The sequence below is a fragment of the Streptopelia decaocto genome, assembly GCF_964273445.1.
Source record: "Streptopelia decaocto genome assembly, chromosome: 3".
NCBI classification, from domain to species: Eukaryota; Metazoa; Chordata; class Aves; order Columbiformes; family Columbidae; genus Streptopelia; species Streptopelia decaocto.
The window spans coordinates 114,730,679-114,749,361 of NC_138656.1; the positions used below are offsets into that span (position 1 = coordinate 114,730,679).

General features: G+C 43.8%; 2 protein-coding genes across 8 annotated transcripts in view; one reads left to right on the top strand and one right to left on the bottom strand.

Annotated features, from left to right (window-relative positions):
• SLC25A27 (solute carrier family 25 member 27) lies at nucleotides 1–16,521 on the bottom strand. Of its 5 annotated transcripts, none has more exons than XM_082047903.1 (9): nucleotides 16,414–16,521; nucleotides 10,499–10,690; nucleotides 9,669–9,753; nucleotides 7,544–7,666; nucleotides 6,923–7,035; nucleotides 4,565–4,649; nucleotides 3,844–3,936; nucleotides 3,439–3,541; nucleotides 1–2,018 (listed from the first exon to the last, which is right to left on the bottom strand). In XM_082047903.1, coding segments are annotated over exons 1-9 (867 nt in total). In that variant the 5' UTR covers nucleotides 16,415–16,521; the 3' UTR covers nucleotides 1–1,946. The 5 variants fall into 5 exon arrangements, 3 of the variants coding, with proteins under 3 accessions (XP_081904029.1, XP_081904028.1, XP_081904027.1); XM_082047902.1 differs by lacking the exon at nucleotides 16,414–16,521 and adding an exon at nucleotides 12,165–12,396; XM_082047901.1 differs by lacking the exon at nucleotides 16,414–16,521 and having other exon boundaries at nucleotides 10,499–10,966.
• CYP39A1 (cytochrome P450 family 39 subfamily A member 1) overlaps nucleotides 12,426–18,683 on the top strand; it is a 27,396-nt gene continuing 21,138 nt past the window's right edge. The window contains exons 1-2 of one of the 3 annotated variants that reach the window (XM_082047899.1): nucleotides 12,426–12,532; nucleotides 14,084–14,162. Coding sequence is in view for 1 of the 3 variants with exons in the window: in XM_082047898.1 (XP_081904024.1) it covers nucleotides 16,706–16,882 (177 nt within the window). In the remaining 2 variants the exon portion in view is untranslated. Of the gene's footprint in view, nucleotides 12,533–14,083; nucleotides 14,163–16,553; nucleotides 16,883–18,683 lie in introns of those variants that run through there. The other 2 variants (XM_082047900.1, XM_082047898.1) reach the window with 2 other exon arrangements.

An 18,683-nucleotide genomic window follows, 5' to 3' on the forward strand; every position in this document is an offset into this window, starting at 1 on the left:
TATTCAAATTATTTATTTTTAATACAAAATACTGTGAATCAGCACTGTTACAAACCTCTTTAGTGTTTCATGCTCAAAAAGGAGCCTTTTTAGCTGTTAATATAGCCAAAACAGTTTTTCACTACAAGTCTTTTAAAATCACTTTTTTACAACTCAATAGATCACGTACTTGTGCATATCTACCATCAGGGTTATCTGAGTAACAGGATTGCAGGCAGGACTGCTCAGGATGTAACTGAAGAAGCTGCTTTGACTGCTCGTTTATAATTGCTGGTGATTGTGTGCAAAAAGTTTCTCAGACTAACAACTAGAAAAATTACAGTATTTTTGAACAAAAGCTTCTGATACCCTAAGAACAGTGAGATTGTTTCCAACCTGAAGTCACACACCCAAATGCATGTGGGCACAGCAGATCTACAATACAATAAAAAAAGTACAAGTGCAAGCCAAGAAGATGCCCAAAGTGTTGGCATATTGAAGGTACTAGTTGCAAAGACTATTCTAGAAGAAATACTGAGTATTTGTTCAGAGACCGGTGTCTTGTACAGTCATTTCATTACTAGATATTGATGAATCAAAACCAGCTTTGTTCTGTCTACATTATGATTGGTTATATACTGCATTTTTTCTTCCTGATTCCAAAGATAAGCCTGGTGACAAACAGCAGTAGTGTCCTTCTCTATGAAATTTGGAAAGCTTTAGGTTTAAAAGTAAAAATCACTTCTATTCAAAAATTTGTGGGTTTAAGAGAACATTATAGTTCCACCTACATTTAAAATGGGCAGTGTGTATTTCTGTGGGAAAGCGGTACCTTCATTACTCGGTCTGACACATCAGCACTGGGACTCTCAAAGGACAAGTAGTTCAGCCTGGTCCTGTGGACAGCATGTGTCTTATAAGTCCTTCAAGAGGGACAGAGTGAAATAGGCTTTTGATTTCCCGGGCACAGGACTGCATTTCACTCATTGGTATTACTCAAATGGTTGAATGAAGAGGTCAGGCAGTCTCTGGGAAATAACAGAAACAACCCCTTGCAGCTTTTGTGCAAAGCAAATTTGAAATCAGGTAAACTGCTTTAATCTTTTTCAGTTCCTAGGGCTAGAGGTTTGGTTTGCTGAGGCATCAGGCTAATGAGATGTAGTTCTTTATGTGTGTGCAAATGTAATAATAACAAAAATTGTCAAATAATTTTATAGACTGCTTAAACACAGAAGATCACAGACTGGTTGGGGTTGGAAGGGACCTCTGGACATCATCTAGTCCAACCCACTTGCAAAAGCAGGTTCACTAGAGAAGAGCGCACAGGAACGTGTCCAGGCAGGTTTGAATGTCTCCAGAGAAGGAGACTCCACAACCTCTCTGGGCAGCCTGTTCCAGGGCTCTGGCACTCTCAAAATAAAGAAGATTTTCTTCATATTCAGATGGAACCTCCTGTGTTTCAGTCTGTGCCCGTTGCCCCTCATCCTGTCGTTGGGCACCACTGAAAGGAGTCTGGTCCATCCTCTTGACACCCACCCTTGAGATATTTGTAAACATCGGTGTTCAGTGCTGTGTTGTTCAACCTGCTTGTGCCATTAGCAATAGGAACCATCTCCATTATCAAACAAGCAAGCAGTATTATGTTCTACTTGCTTAGTGCATTTTTTTTACCTTTGTTTATTGTTCCATAAAGCTGATGCTGGCTGCCTGTTACAGTATTATTGTGACCATTTTATCTTGTGGTTAGCTTGAATTTCATATAGCAGTCTGCCAAGCAAAGAGTATCCTTAAGTCATGGCTACTGCTAACCAGTAAGGACTTGATTTGGGACAGCAACCCATATGTGCAATTCTGCTGCCAGTCTCCTAAATGAATTAGATCCCTGTGGGGTGGTGATGCCTTGTGGAATGAGGGTTCAGCTTTCCGATTTTTCTTTGCTTTGGGAATATTGAAGTGGTTTCACGATTTTAAAAAGAACTAACTCCGCAGATCCTTCTGATTTGTTCATATGTGAGCCAGAATACTAGTGACCAAGGAGCCTATGAAAGCAAACACAGAAGTTAGAAGCTTAAACCAGAAGTGACCCAATAAATAAACCCATTAGATTAAACTGTCTCCACTTAAAAATCAGATTCTTAATCTCATATTATGTCTTTCACTCAAAAATTGTAGCGTTGCATATGGTTAAGGCTACCCAGTCCTTCACAAGACACCTAAAACGCTGGGTTTTTTCAGCTTGCCAACTGATAACTGTTTAACCTGCAATGTTTCATGCTTGGGAGGCTATTTCAGGCTGAATGCTTTTAATTTTTTTTTAAAGAGTTTACTTGTTCTCAAACCTTAATCAGAAAAGGACACGGTTCTCCTTGCATAAAATTTATATCCTGCACATGCGTAGTTGAGATGCTCTATTTTATTTTTTTTTCAGCAGTAGATTGGCATTTGGCAAAATGCTGCCTTGTGCTTAGGAAACACCTTCTCCCCCTCCTCTGAAACACCCACTAAACATTCCCAAAATTACAAGCCTTTAGGAAATCTAAATAGCCATACGCTCCATGGAAATTTTTAGCTTACTATTAAACTTGTGAAAACCCCGTCAATATTGATTGTGCTCTGGCTCAGGGACATGGGGACTGAGCAGCTGAGCAGAAGCTCCCTGTAATTGCTCTTACCAAAGGCTGCCACCACTGTTGTACTTGGTTAAATTAAAGAAAGGAGGCTTTTGCCTTTGATCATAATGCTCAATCTGGTAATTTAAACAGTGTCAAGATCTTGAAGCCAGCGGGTAGAGTCTAGATGTAGCCATAGTGTTAATTTCTTTAAAAAAAAAAAAACTTAAAAAGAAATAAAACTAGTCACATCCAAACTGACTATTGCAAATTGTTCCTTGTCCAAAATAACAAATATATAACAGTATATATTTATATAGCAGCCAAGTTCCAGTTCCCAGACTCCAACTGCTGCTTGGCTTAAGTGTACAGATGCAGCTTGAAGGGCGCAGCTATACACAGGAATACAAGAGGGGAAAAAGTGAGATCCAGGATGGAGCAGTAATGAAGTAATTCTATGATCGGGAGAGAAGGAGGAATGAAAGTATAAGGGATGCAAAGGGAGTCCAGGGCTAGAAATAAGAAGGGTACAATGGAGAGTTTGGGGAAAGGAGAAAGGAGGTAGCCTGGAATTATTATTATTATTTTTTTTTTTTTTTTTAAGGCAAGGAAAATCAGTAGCAATTAAGCAGGACAGTATTTTCCAAATTAAAGAGGTGCAGGAGGCCATGTGGGGGAAATGACACTGAATGCAGTTGTGTCATCCACTACATTCAGCTATGCTAACTGCAGTTAAATAAATTGTGATGCACAAATCAAATAGTTTTCAAAAAGTCTTGACAGACAAAGAACTTATATTTTAGAGCCACATTGTTCAACTGTCTTGTAAAGAGAGTTAAAAGGCACTTACCATCCGCATCCAGGTTGGTATAAAGCCTTTGTAAAGGGACATAAACCCTTCACCCTGTACACTTTGAATCAAGCAGTCCATGGAAGACCTGTACAGCAAACCTCTAGCGATGTGCAAGGAGAACAAATAGTGTTAGGATAACAGATACGCAGTTAAAAAAAACTCATCCCCCCTGAAAAATAATCTGTATCTGACAAATTTGTACAAGCAAGAGCTGTTTTGTAAGCTCACTGGTGTAACAGGGGATGCTTAGGTGGCCATCACAACAATACCCCCAGACATTTACTAAATCAGTAAAATGATCATCAGGAAAGTGAAGAGCAAATTAGGGACTTAGCACTTTGAAATCAGGAGACTCAGGGTGTCAGTTTTCTATTGAGAAGTCACTCTCCGAAGTGTCTGTACCTTCCCTGCTTATCTCTCGGCTGGTTCATTATCCGGGTTTTGACCACGTCAGCAGGAGTTCCCAGAACAGCAGCTACCAGGCCGGAGCAGCCACTGTCAACAGCAACAGACACTTAAAGAAGAAACTAAGATTTATCACAATTTAAGCATCGTGATTCTAGTTCTAATAATAAAGGCATATTAAAACAGCTATCATAAAATAATGAGTAATGCCTCATTACCTAACATAAACTTGATCTGGGATAAGGCTTGCTAGTGTTGGTCTTGCCCAACACCACTATATGCAGCTCTGAGGCAGGGAGAAAGGCTTCACAATAAGCAATTTATGATATTGCTTATATAAAGCATATTTCTTCATAATTTAAGGGAGTAAAAGAGGTTGTTTGCAGGAGTTATATTGCTCATTCTTACTGTTTGCTAAACTTAAACTAGATTAGATAAAATAGCAGCAGTTGTAGAAAAGTGAAAATTCCTGCACTCTCACAGGTCAGAGCTGAGGTGTTTAAATGCATCAGCAAGGCACTTCTATTGAGGGCAGTTTTGTAGCAATGGTTACATCCTTTCTCTTGTGTATTTTGTAAAAAATAACACCTTATAAAGGTGCATTTTATCACCAGTATCACCACCAAAGACTGGTGGCTTCTGCTGGCACAGAGAAGATCAAGACAGTGAGGCTGTAAATGCTCCACAGAGTAAAAGGGGTAATCAGGGAATACAGCACCTGGCAATACTGTGAGTCACGCTGTTGTCCACAAGCGGCGTGTTCAGAAGCAAAAAGTGTTTGACCGAGTCATAAGTGGTCAGATCTGTAAAAAGGACAATGAGAAAAAACATTGTCACAAGTAAATGGTGTCTGTGCTGTTCATTACTGACATGGAGGGTCCAGAGGAAACCACCAAGATGATCAGAGGGCTGGAACAGCTCTGCTGGGAAGACAGGCTGAGAGCGTTGGAGTTGTTCAGCCTAGAGAAGAGAAGGCTCTGGGGAGACCTTATTGTGGCCTTTCTATACTTAAAAGGGGCTGATAAGAAAGATGAGGACAGACTTTTTAGTAGGGCCTGTTACAACAGGACAAGGGGTGATGGTGTTAAACTAGAGGAGGGGAGATTCAGGCCAGACATGAGGAAGGAATTTTTTACACTGATGGTGGTGAAACACTGTCCCAGGTTGCCCAGAGAGGTGGTGGATGCCCCATCCCTGGAGACATCCCAGGCCAGGCTGGACGGGGCTCTGAGCAACCTGATCTGGGTGAAGATGTCCCTGCTCATGGCAGGGGTTGGACTGCCTTCTCTGATTTACCCTACAAATGATAGTATGGATCGCAAGTGGAAAATTCTGCAAAATAACTCAGTAGCCAAACCTAGAAACATCACAATAAGGACAGTTCTACCTCTCCTTTCTCTGTGCAAGCATTATAAAAATGCTAGAAACATTAGACAAAAAAGTAGATGATGTTATGGAAGTTATATCATATTCTTCTGAAAGCAGACGTGAGTTATGGTGTCTGGACAATCTGAATGAAAGACAGTTAACAGAAAGTTAACACCAGATCTAGGTTACATTTCCAGTGTCCTGACCTTAAAACTTAAGAGCTCAGCCCACTAACCAGGATAACGCTCCCAACAATTTGTAGTGATTTACAACGCAAATGTACCCCATGGAGATCGTTCTCCACTTGTAAAAGAGTTTGCGTGTTTAAGTTTACATGCCGAGACTGCAAGTTAACTTATGTATGGAGAGACAAACCTTAGCTATTCTATAGAGCTCATGTAACAGCTCCTCCTGCAAACATTTATCCACCCAGTGATTCCTTTACTGCTGCTTAGCAAGGTGGAAACTTGCACCACCTCTCATTTCCTACCTTCAAGCCTTTTTTTATCGTTCTGCTAACATAACCCTGTGTTGAATGACCTAGAAACTAGTAGCCATCATGCCAAAGAAAATCAAAGGTCCAAAAGAAAAAGTTGACAAGGCACTGCTGTATTATGTGCCAAACACAAAGCAAGTACTTATGGTGAGAACTCGCAGGCAGTGTCTTGCACTCCTAAAGACATCTCCCTCCTTACTTTACGAACAGAACCCGAGGAAGGAGAGCAAGGACCATCCAACATATCCTAGCCATTTTGGAGAGACACAGAAAAGCTCTATCTCTATGTGGAAAGAGTGAGTGCTTCTTGAATCAGCTGAGCACTCAGGCTAATGTTTGGAGTCTCCTTCTCTGGAGACATTCAAACCCACCTGGACACCTTCCTGTGTGATCTGCTCTGGTGAACCTGCTTTTGCAGGTGGGTTGGACTGGATGATCTCCAGAGGTCCCTTCCAACCCCAACCACTCTGTGGTTCTGTGAATAGGTAATAGTGCCAGTGCTGGAGAGAGGAAAAAAGCAGCCAGAGCACACTCCTATTTTATACCATTTTGCATCATCAGATACATCAGAATCATAGTCACAATGACTTATAAGGAAGAAGGTCCCTTCCAACCCCAACCATTCTGTAATTCACCCTACAAGCTACAGTCCCTGCCTGGACTACACTCTAGGTGTACCTTTCTGCAGCTCCATCACACTGTGCCTGGGCCTTGTTGATCTGGACAGTGACCCATAGACTATCTCCCTAGTTTAACCTAGGACCTGTTTTATCACCACAGACCTTCTGGTGATCACTGGGCTGTGTCTGACCCTCACGAGCCCTGATGCTGGCTTGGCCTCAGAATTGTCCTATCACTACATACTTTCTTGAGGATCTGGATCTTGGTGAAACCCGCCTTCCTTCCCTGTCTTCTGCCCCGCTCACCTTGCCTGGGCACTGGGAGCTGGGTAGTGGCCGGTGAGGTCCCTGCTTTGCTGCCCGTGGGATCCTGCAGCTCCCAGCCCACCATCCCTCAGGCTCAAGCACAAACTGATTTTTAAGCAACTTGATTTTGACAGGAACAAATTGCTCAAGGCAGAAGTCACCTGCAGTGCGCTCCAAACAGGTCCACAGTGTAGATAACCAAGAAATTCAGACCAAGGAAGCAAGTGAACTTTCCTTAAAGCTTAGATGCAGCCTTAAGTGCTACAGTCCAAGTTATTACATTTACCTCCCATGTTCACCAGAGCAGCTCTCTGGACATTTGGCACCCATCCAGCCCAAAGCCCCCGTATTCCTCCTTCAGACAGGATCTTCATAAATGCATGGTGTACTCCTCGAAACCTGAAATCAATATGCAACCTGTAAGTAGATAGCTCAGCTATGGGGAAGTCTTTGCATATTTCAGCACTGTGCTGCCCCAGGTCCTCACATAGGAATGGTAATTTATATCTGCAAGGATCTGGCTCTCTGGATCCATTTTTTGATCCATCTTTGGATCCATCTTTGACTTCATGCCATGATATTGTACCAAAAGTACTGGTTGCCCTGGTAAGCAGCAATCTGGTCACTAATGACAGACGACCCACAGCTGGGATGCGATGCTAAGTGTACGAGGCACCAAAGGATGCCAGCAGTTTTGGATGCAAAGAGCAGCATGTCCTGGTATCTGCAGCAGCATCTTGAGCCCTGCTATCTGCAGGCAAGCCAACCCTTCCCTGCACTTCTGCATCCAGCATGAGCCATTTCCCCCATCTTTTCTTCCAGCTTCCCTTGAGAAAGCCACAGCCACACCCTGGACCAAAGAGTGATTGTTAGCAGGAAAAGCACGCCAGCTTCAGAAGGAACCGACCGTAGTGGCTTTCCTTCCAGCTTCCTTTTTCCTTCCATCTGCATCTGCACCTTCACCAGGTCAGTCGGGCTGGCGAAAAACTGTCCGATGGCACCAGCAGACATGCCTCCTACTACAGCTTTCCTGCCAGACAGGGAAAAAAATGTGCTTCAAAATACATTGAAAATGTATAAATTGCAGTGCCTGAGCTGAAGAGTTCAGCAATGGGACCCAGGTGAAACAAGTGTAAATGCTTATTCCTTATACTAACAGGCAGTGTTAAGGTAATGTGGAGACTGCAGGTAGTTAAGGTAGTCAATAATACTTCTGTCAATGTTAAGAAAGGGCTAAGACTTATCTAGGAAAAAAATATCAAGTTATCGTTAAGTTATGCTCTGCTTCTTCTCCAGGTTACATTATGCTTGTTGTTTAAGGTTTAAAGGCAGGATTGCAAGGTACACAAGTAGGGAGTGGTGCTCCATACATTATAATAACTGAATGCTGATCTGAAACTGTAAACTGCTCACTGATATATAAAACTTTTCTTTATCTCCCATTGCTACTAGATAAGTTTTGTTAATTTTCTGGTTCTATTTGTTTTAGTAGAACCAGAACTTTCAGTATTATCCCTTCTCCCCCTTCCATAGCATCAGGCATGACATATACTTTATCTGTATTAGATTTTATAAATGCCGTTTTTAAAACAATTACATTTTTCACCCAAGATTTTATTTTGGAGCAAAATGCCTGATTGGATATGATACTGTATATGATTATAAAAATACATGACTGACATTTTAACTATAAGGATTTGACAATTAGAAATTACTAAATTTTGCAGAACTTACAGAAAAATCTGCTTCATTCCCCACAGGCAAAGAGTTAATTCCACTTGCCTTGTCAAAAAAGGGAGATTTAACTGTTTCTGGATTAAACTTGCAAAACAGAGTCTTTGGTTTTGCTTTTTATAAGGATCACTTGTTCCTCAGGAAGGACGCACAGGTTTAACTAAGGCTGACATTTGTCATACATAAATGAACAAAATAATGTCTTTTTCTTCACAATTTGCCTCTTTAGTAGCCAGGAAATTCCCATCTCTCACGAACATACACAACTAGAATCCTGTTCCCCTTACAGTCTCTATTTAGAATCCAGTGGCATAATAACTTCTTACCCAGGCAGTATGGCAAGGAGCAAAACAGCAAAGCGTTGTTGTACGGCTGCCACACAACACCTTGTGCAGGGGTGTCAGGCTTGTTTTCACCAGGGCCCACATCAGCCCCACGGTTGCCTTCCAAGGGCCAAATGTAATTTTAGGACTGTATGAATGTAGTAGTTACACTTATACAGTCCCAAAATTACATTTGGCCCTTGGAAGGCAACCGTGGGGCTGATGTGGGCCCTGGTGAAAACGAGTTTGACATCCTTGACCTAATGGGACCCATTCTTTCAGCAGCTGGGAATCTGAGATGTACCACCCCTCACTTCTCCAGAGCTCCAGAGGATATATGAGATATCCATCATACCTTTGGAAATGTGTCCTCATTCTGTGTGGAGCTATTGGAGCTCTGGGGTGAGCTCAGAGCTGAGCAGGGCACGAGCTGCAAGTCCAGTTTTGCTCAGCTGAACGTCTGGTTTGCATTACCCAGGCAGCAGTAGGATTAGTCACAGTTATGCTGGTGTCGGGTTTGTGCAATGGCTTCTCCAACATCTGTTGCAGCTGTACAGTCACTTGCACTTCATAACACCCCATGGCCCACGTGGAACTAAAAGAACTGCCACTGCATCACAGACCTTGAGTCACGGTAAAGATGCCCAGCCTCTGCTCTCATCCAGGCTAATTCCTGCCAGCCCAGGACAGCTGCTTTCCATCTCTTTAGTAGAGTATCCTTATTAGACTAATCACGGTCCTATTTAAGCCTCTAAGAAACTCATTTCAATATTTCTTAGTCCTGTTCCTATCTGAATGAAAAGTTACTGCCCTGAAACTAAAATCAGAAAGTCTGTAACAGCGCTTAAACCCCTACTTTATTTTTACTCTTTTTAGGGTAGTCAAGCCATGAAGAAAAGACAGATTTTATGGCTTCAGGACTCCTACAGTAAAGACAGTCCCCAAACAGGCAAAAGCATAAATATACAACATTACCACAAAGGAAAGCTTTCATCCTCAGCCCTGCCAAGCACAGAGTCACGGAGATGTTCATACACAACCATCCGAACGCCAGAGTACACTGTGGAAAACAAAAGCAGGAGATGATTCTTGGATCTGTCATACCTGGAGGTCACACTGTGATAGAGAGATCAAGAGATTGGTTGGAAAACACTCCGGAGCTTGCCTAGGGCAGCTGGTCCCTGCTTTGACGTTTGTGATCAAAATGGGGACAGTGAGGGGGCTGCCTGGTAGCATGGCCAGAGCTAGAACCTTTCAGCGTCAGAGAATCTCTCCATCTGAGCCAGGAGGCAGCACAGTTTAGGCCCACACGCTAAGGAGATGTGACCGCATTGCTTCCCTCCTACCCAGTGCCAAGCACAAAACCTCCCACAAGTGCTTCTGAGGTTTGTTGCTGTCACCCTATTTCCAAATAAAGCACAGAAAGCTGTTACTTGTGGCCAAACCGTTAATGCATTTCTTCATTCTAGTGCTTGCAACCTTATCTTTTTTTTTTTTCCCAGCCCATCCACACTTCCCTTAAATAAAAGATACTTATTGTTCTGAGGATTCTGTGCCTGCATGCGCTGAAGACCTTCCTGCAGAGACCACAGGGAAATTATATTTTGTGGTCCCAGAAGCCAGATTAAGGGCAAGAGAGGATATTGAGCCAGAATCCCATATATTTAAAAGTGGGATTGCAGGGTGGACTGAAAAATCCTCACAGATATATTTAAAGTCCAAGAAGAGATGGCAAGCTCACTTCAAAAGGCTATCGGCCACAGAAGGCAGGACCCAAACTTGTCCTGTCAGGAGCGGATAATCACCTATGTGGCGGTAGACGGCTGGTGTGGCTCCTTGCCAGAGCTTTCGGAATCCCTCCTCTTGCACGATGCCAGCTGCCGTGCGCAGCATCCCGCGGTAAGGGACCGCCCGACCAGCGGCAGCTCCATCACGATGAGCGGCAGCTTCGCCTTGGACCTGCAGTCGGGTTTTTGTGAGATCCAGAGGAAATGTCACTGCGGGGAAAGAGCAGGGAACAAACGTGACTATGGGAGCGGCTGTGGGGAGACCTACCATAATGGTCACATCTGTGACCCGGTGGGGTCTGTGTGAACACCAGTGGGCTGCAGGGACTGTATCCAATGGAGTGCAGGTGGTCCGTGGAGAACAGGAGAGTCGCATCCAGATCTGTTAAAAGCAGCTCTGGGCATGAGTAACCCAAATATGTTCCCATCAAACACCAAGTCTTTCTCCCTTATTTATTTTTGTAGATTAGTTATGCAATACGCCTACTTTCAAAGAGACTCTGGGTTAAAAATCCTGTTCCAGTTATTCCCCTTGAATAAATATCAGTCAAAACTCTTATTGAGTGTATCACACCTCCAGTTCTGCCCAGCATGATGGCAGCACACATTACAGAGTGAGGAGCAACCCCACGGTGGCTGTCATGTAATACAGCCACCCATGCAGGTGAACATCTGCCTTACAAACCTGAAAACGTGCCAGAGTTGCTTTGCCAATGCAGAGACGAAAAGCAAGTTCAGCCTGTCATTTCTCTCAGTGGTGGCCAGGGAACATGGTCCACCTCGATCTCAGCATTCCAGGACTGCTCCTGAAACAGTATGGGTACGTATTTGCTGCCTCTAATTTCACTTCCAGGGCAGGAGTGTCAGTGGGTGATGGATCTTCCCAGCCCATCTCAGGTGATGAGTCCCCAGGAGCGGGGTTGTCTTTGGTTCGATACCTCAGCGACATGCTGTGCTGTGGGGTCCTTCCAGAGCAGGACTCAGAGGTACAAGGGAAATGCAGTCAAAGCCTCAGCAGATTTACAGTCTATTCATGAACCAAGTTTGGTATTCATGTTTAAAGAGTAGCAAAGACTGCCAAGTTACAAATCATGAGAGCAATGCAACAGATTTGCCTGTAAGAGCTTGTAAAAATTATATAGAATATGATGAGAAATATTCCAAATAAGTTACTGATGACAAAGCAGTGCTATGCAGTTACCAGGGTGCTTCTTTCCTGCATTTCAGAAAGCAGTTTAATACGTTTTTACAGACTTCTCGACCGTAACCAGAAACGTAAAATTTGATTTTCCTTTGATAACCTGCTTGAACTATGAAAAGCAAATTCCTAGAGACGTCAGCCCCTTGCTACTAATTTAGGCAACAGATAGTCCTGCCTCTTTAGTCTTCTTCCAGAAACCCAGCAAGCGCAAAGCTTAAATTAGTCACAACTGCTCTGTTGTCACTGCAGCCCTTTGGTCTTGGAGGCAAAGATTTCAACCTGAAAAGCCCCTCCCTCCAGCCACAGTGAGGTGGTAAAAAAAGACTTGCAAGGCTTGAATTATTGAAAAGTCACGATGAGCAGAGTGGAACAAATAGTGGAGCAAACACCGAGAAATGAGGCATCTGGAGGCTGAAGCTCCCCGTGCCCCCTGTAAGTAAATTTTGACCCCCTTCCCTCTTACAAAATGATGATGAGTTGTACCTAGTTCTGCCACAGCCGCTGCACAGGCTGACAGAGCGAATTTGCTGGCTCGGGGCCATCTCTCTGGAAGAGGTAAGCTCTTCTCTTCTTCTGCAGGTGACATCTAGCGTCTAACATGAAACAAGGCTATAACCAGCCACCCTGCGAGGGTCTGGAGAAAAACAGCCCCTAACTCAGCTCTGTTCTGGGTTGTTGAGAAGACAAATTGCTGAAGGTCATGTTTCTCCAGCGCCAGCACCGGGAACTGCAGCAAGCCAAGTGCCTTCTGCAGAGCTGCGAGGTCCTTGTGCAGTGACACGATAGACTCCTGCACAACAGCCTCCTGGGAAATGTAGTCTGTCACCAACGCCAGGAAACCGGCAATGCAGGTACAGTCACATGCACAATTTTGCCAGTTATCTACATTACAAAATATATATATAATTAGTGAGATCTCAAGGTTATGAGAACACGTGGGCTCTGTGTGCTTTATGGGGTGCTGTCGTCGATGGCAATGCCTCAAGAGCCCCAGACTGCATCCCCATGCCAGATGGCTGCACAGGCACTCAAGATGTATAAATTGATCCACAGCTGTTTTAATTAAAGCTGCATTATCAACAGCTACATGCAGAGCTGGAGAACTAACTCCTGAGTTAGTTCTCCAGCTCGGAGGTTAGTTCTCCTAGTTAGCAATTCACTTCTCATGGAATTACGCACAGAGCAGTGCAGTGTGAGCAAGGGACATGCAAACCGGAAAATACAGAAGCTGATCTCTGCCCAAATGTGAAAAGTTTAAAGCTTTTCCTGGCTGAATGCTGAAGCCTTGTTAATTGTGTACCTAATTGTCCTAATTTCTCTTAAATTAATGGAGGCATGTTTAGGTTCTCATAAAGAAAAAAAAAAAAAGAGTAAGGCATGCACTGTTTAAGAGTAGCTTTTTGTTTATCATTCAGACTCAGCTGAATCACTAAGTTAATCATTAGCCATTAATCACTAATCCTCATGCTGAGGATTTGAGGATTTTTTAGGTCACAGAAACTTATCCCAGAACACCCCCCAGCCCCCTGTCTGACTGATTAACATTTTGGTGTGCAGTCCAGGTCACAACATTTCAGACATATTAAGGGATCGCTGCAGGTGAAATATTCAGCTAAAGTGAGATGAATTTATCCTGTCACTCAGCAGGAACCAGTTTTAAATTGGATCCTTCTTTGGGTTAGAATTTGTTAGTATTCATGCAGTAATGGCACAAAGTACTGACAAAACCCTGATTAAAATGGAAAGAAGGCATATTGCAATTTAATGCAAACATGCCTGCCTGCACTGAGGGTACAAGTGGTTCAGAGCCTCACTCCAGGCAGTTTATGCAATCTGCTGGTAGTGCTTTTGTGCCTCCCTCCATAGTTATTTTCTGGGTTTCCATCAGCTTGTGCCACTATATATCAGCCTGTATATCATGGATTCGTAGAGTAATTTAGGGTGGAGAGGACCTCTAGAGGTCATCTAGTATGATACTCAGAGCAGGGAGAGCTTCAGAGTTACATCACGGTGTCCAGGGCCTTGTTTGGCCACCATCTGAAGACCTCCAAGGATGGGGATTTCACAACCACGGCCTCCTCCAGTGCTTAACCGCTCTGTGAACACTTTTTCCTTACATTCAATCAGAATTTTCCCTGTTGTGTCTTATGTGCATTAGATGTACATCTCTGGGGACGGTCTCACTCTGTCTTCTCAAAACCCACATGTTGAGGGGTGAAAGACAACAACTAGATCCCTCCTTAAAATAAACCCCATAACATTGTGGTGTAGATCACTTTAAACTCACTACTCAAGGTGTGCATATAATGTAAATATACTCCAATATTACAGGCTTTTATTTCTCTTCTACCACAGAAGTGTAGTAATATCAAAGCTAAAAGTGATACATCTGTTTCTTCCAGACAGTTTGCAAAATGAAGATCCACATCCTACTTGTCACAGTTGACATTTTAGGCTTGTTCTTCTGCACCTCTGGCTAATGTAGGTAACATCCCGATATATTTCAGCACAACTGTTTTACTCAAGGCCATAGTTCTGTTTTTCACAGCTCTTAACTTCCTACTATCAGGTGTATTTCTGCTCTGCTACTTTTACTGTACTGCTCGTCTGCACAAGTACGAAGTGTCCTGTGTGTGCACCTATTCCTGTATAAGAAGAGAGTTAAACTATGTTTGTACAAAGCATTTGAAATGGAATAATCATGTCCATACAAAGTGCTGTACAGATTGTGCACCGTACAAACAGTGTGGTGGTTCCATGGCTCAGCGTTAGAAAATACAGTAACGATGAGCTATACCCTTCTCCTAGTAAAATACGTAAAGCTGGTGACTGGATGGGGCCTCTGGGTTAGTAGCTACTGAAGTATTATAAAAATATGTATGAGGACAAGTTCAAGCACGGTCCAGGTCTGTATGTTACTCAGACATCAGCGTGGTTTTATTCTAGTGAGATTTGGGAGCACAGATATGAAGAGAACGGAACAAAGCTGGGTTTGGGAGGAGGGACATGGGGAAACAGTTTTGGGGGCAGAGCCAGAAAGGCTGAGACCGATTAAAAAGGAAATGCATGGGTGGAGGTGGTAAAGGGAGAAACGTAAGATGTGATTTACAGCTGGATGCCTGTCTGTGAAACAAACATATCAGATGAAGAGCTAGAAAGTCTGAGCAGGGCTTGTTCAACCAAGGAGTTGGGAGCTGAGGATCAGGTCCTGGGATGGAGCAAAAGAAGAGATTTGGACAAAGAGCCAGAGCAAAAGAAGAAAAAATCCCGAAAAGAAAAAAGAGAGGAGAGGGAGAGGAGAGGAGAGGAGAGGAGAGGAGAGGAGAGGAGAGGAGAGGAGAGGAGAGGAGAGGAGAGGAGAGGAGAGGAGAGGAGAGGAGAGGAGAGGAGAGGAGAGGAGAGGAGAGGAAAAAATCAACCAACCAAAACCACAAACAAACAAACAAACGAAAAACCCTACAAATGACAACAAAAACAGTTGAGGTTGGAAGGGACCTGGAGACTGGGTAGTCCAACACTCTGCTCAAAGCAGGTTCACCTAGAGCAGGTTCTCAGGACTGTGTCCAGCTGGATTTTGAATGTCTCCCAGGACTTCCCAGCCTCTCTTGGCAACCTGTTCCAGTGTCTGGCTACCATCACAATGAAAAAAATGATTTTAAGTGGAATTTTCTGCATTTGTGCACATTGCATCTTGCCTTTTCACTGGGCACCACTGGAAAGAGCCTGGCTCCATCCTCTTCACACTCTGCTTCCAGTTGTTTGTGCACACTGGTGAGATCCCCCAGAGCCTTCTCCAGGCTGAACTGTCCCAGCTGTCTCAGCCTCTCCTCAAATGACAGATGCTCCAGCCCCTCTATGAACTTCTTGGCCCTTCACTGCACTCACTCCAGTCTGTTCATGTCTCTCTAGCCCTGAGGAGCCTAGAACTGGACACAGCACTCCAATGGATCTCTCCAGCTCAGAGCAGAGGGGATGATCACCTCCCTTGACCTGCTGCCAACGTTCTTCCTAATGCAGCTCAGGATGCTATTGAGTGCAAAGGCACATTTCTAACTCGTGTTCAATGTGGTGTCCACCAGGACCCCAGATCTGCAAAGCTGCTTTCCACCCAGGTGGCCCCCAGCCTGGCACATGGGGTCATTGCTCCCTAGGTGCAGGACTTGGCATTTCCCTTTGTTGAACTTCATAAAGTCACTTTTTTTACTAAGAAAGGTTGGACCTTTGATCCTCAAGGTCTCTTCTAACCTGGTATTCTATGGTAAGTCCCTGTTTGCATGTTCATCTGATCTATCCTGGTTTTGTGTTGTCTTCTTGAGGTTGTGCCAGGGTAGGCTGTGAGAGCACTTCCTAGTTTATTTTTTTATACTTAATGGATTTTATACATCATTTCAATGTTCCACTTCCATGCTTGCAAAGAAACAAATCTGACCTCTCTGAAATCTTGTCTTCTAACGTTGCAGTGATATTGTAGGGGCCACCAGCACATTTTGAATTGTCAGCTCAAGCTCCGAAGCCTTTCTCTGCTCCTCAGACACTGGACACACATCTAGCTTTTAATGATATAATCTCAGGAGAGAAATACCTTTCATAAAGCTTATTACTCCAGGTGGTGCCTGCAGAAGTTTCTTGCCATCTGCCTTGCTGAAAGCTAAATGTCTGCAAATCACAGACTCTCTGCTTTGTAATCTTGATGTTGCCAAAAAATACTTTTAAAATGAAGAAAGCGACTCACTGCTCTGCTTGGGTAGCCCTCCAGCAACTTGTGCGAAGTTCAAGGACTTGTCACAGCAACATCTGAGTTTTGCAAACAGTGGAGTTTGTCCTTATCCCAGAGTGGAGGAGAACAGGCTCTGCCTTTTCCAAAACACGAGCTTGTCCCCTGCGTGGCTCAGTGCTTGGACAGCTTGTCTCCATGGCAGTGGTCAGCTGGCAAGACTGATAAAAAAGGCCCTTTTTCACGGGCTGGCCCTGCCGGGTGCTGCGTCAGGCAGAGCAGCTGCTGCGTCAGGCAGCGAAGAGGCAAAATGGCTCTTGCTCTCCTCTTGGCAGCGATCCTGGGACTTCTGATTGTAAAGGCTGTTTTGCTTCAGCTGAGAAACCCGAGCTCCCCTCCTTGCATTGGGAGCTGGATCCCTTGGTTTGGAGCCACGTTTCAATTTGGGAAAGCTCCTCTGGAGTTTATAGAGCAAGCTAGAAGCAAGGTAACGGCTGTTGCGGCGTGTGTGCTCAGGGTGGCTGCCTGCAAGGGGAGAGGCAAAGAAAAACTTCCGTGTTCACTTTTTCACTTTCCTGTCACATTTTATAACATTTAGCTGGTGAAGGTTCGGCTTTGTACCAGTAACATTGCTAAGTTGTGGATCTGTTCAGGCACAATCTCTGTGCTGGGATCATCCTGTCTGGACCCAGCACCTCTGCTGTTTTGCTTTTAAATTCTGGCTACATGTTAATCTTGGTTTCAGATAATGTGGAAAGCCCTGTGCCAGGTGCTGTGACCAGGAGACTAATTATTTGTGTGCCTAAAGTTAGGTGAGATTTCTGAGTACCAGCTGGTGTCTCCCAGCATTCAAGGGAGACACAGGAATGCTTGGCAGGCAGCTTTTTCCATCCTAAATAAATTACTAGAGACAGGCATGTGCCTGCCTTCCTTCCTTCCTTCCTTCCTTCCTTCCTTCCTTCCTTCCTTCCTTCCTTCCTTCCTTCCTTCCTTCCTTCCTTCCTTTCTTCTCTCCTTCTCTTTCTTTCTCTGTCTATCTGATAGAGTCCAAATTATTCATTTAGATTAGATGCTTAATTTCTAGGCAGCTAATACTGACATAATCTTCTTGTTTTCATTCAGTGATATCACCTACTACTGATGCAATATAGTCAACCTCAAGTGTTCAATACTGAAGGATCACGCAGCCCACTACTTGCAAAAACTAGCTACAAATGTGACATCCTAAAATTTGAAAACAAAAATTAAGAAATACTGGATATTTTAAAATCTGATTTCTTGTTTTGAACTATTAGATTTCATATTTGTAAGTATTTCTTTGTATCACGGTTGTTATAAACTCCTGATTTTAAGTGAAAGCAAAAATTCAAGTAAAATCAGCTGAAGTGTAAGAATACCAAGAGCTGTCAATTGTGTATTAAAGCACATTGCGTCCACCTTAGAGTAAGCTCATGGATATGATCTGCAGTTTCTTGGCTACTTTGAGCTTAACAGGATGGTTTTAACCTTATATTATTCTGCCTTTCTTGTATCTTTCATCTGTGCGTCTGAGGCCCCCAACGTAAGAGGGGCATGGACCTCTTGGAGAGGGGCCAGAGGAGCCACAGAAATGATCCGAGGCTGGAACAGCTCTGCTGGGAGGACAGACCGAGAGAGTTGGGGTGTTCAGCCTGCAGAAGGCTCCGGGGAGACCTTATTGCATCCTTTCTGTACTTAAAAGGGGCCAATAAGAAAGATGTTGTATGAACCTGTGGTGTTTCCCAGTCTTTGCTAAAAAACAGAGCAGTTTTGGAGGCCCTAAATCCTAAGAGGGTTCTTATTTTGCTTTCTGTATCTCTGAATGTCATCAGGTCTCCCTAAACACCGTTTCAGACAGAGCAGTAAACTGGGATGCGGTGTTGGCAGGCAATGCCCACGCTTCGTTGGTATCTGCCCATAACACAAGGATGGCAAATGCACAATTGCTTGTTCCAGTAACTGATCTTATTATGTTAGAACATCAGTGTAATTATACCAGATGAAAAGTGTTTACTCAGGTGTCTGTCTCAAAAAGCAGCCCTCGGTAGATGCTCAGTAACGAGGCGTAAGGAGCACACCCAGATCAGAGCACTCCACCTTCTGCGTTTTCTTCCCAGCTTCTGGTTGTCAACAGCTTAGGGACTTCCTAGGCTGGAATTCACATCCAGATCCGTGACTATCATAACCTAAGCTTTTTGTTACCCTGGGTGTAATTTTGGCTTCACAGCATCCAACAGCAATAGATCCATAATTTAACCACGAACCACGTG

What these genes read in the sequence shown, in the direction of transcription:
- SLC25A27 (XM_082047901.1), bottom strand. Translation starts at nt 10,856, where the DNA reads ATGCGACTCTCCTGTTCTCCACGGACCACCTGCACTCCATTGGATACA. An exon ending in GATGAAAGCTTTCCTTTGTG is followed by an intron (nt 7,667 to 9,668) that starts GTAATGTTGTAT and finishes CCTGTCTGGCAG; the next exon opens with GAAAGCTGTAGTAGGAGGCA. An exon ending in TGCTCTGGTGAACATGGGAG is followed by an intron (nt 4,650 to 6,922) that starts GTAAATGTAATA and finishes TCCTTTTTACAG; the next exon opens with ATCTGACCACTTATGACTCG.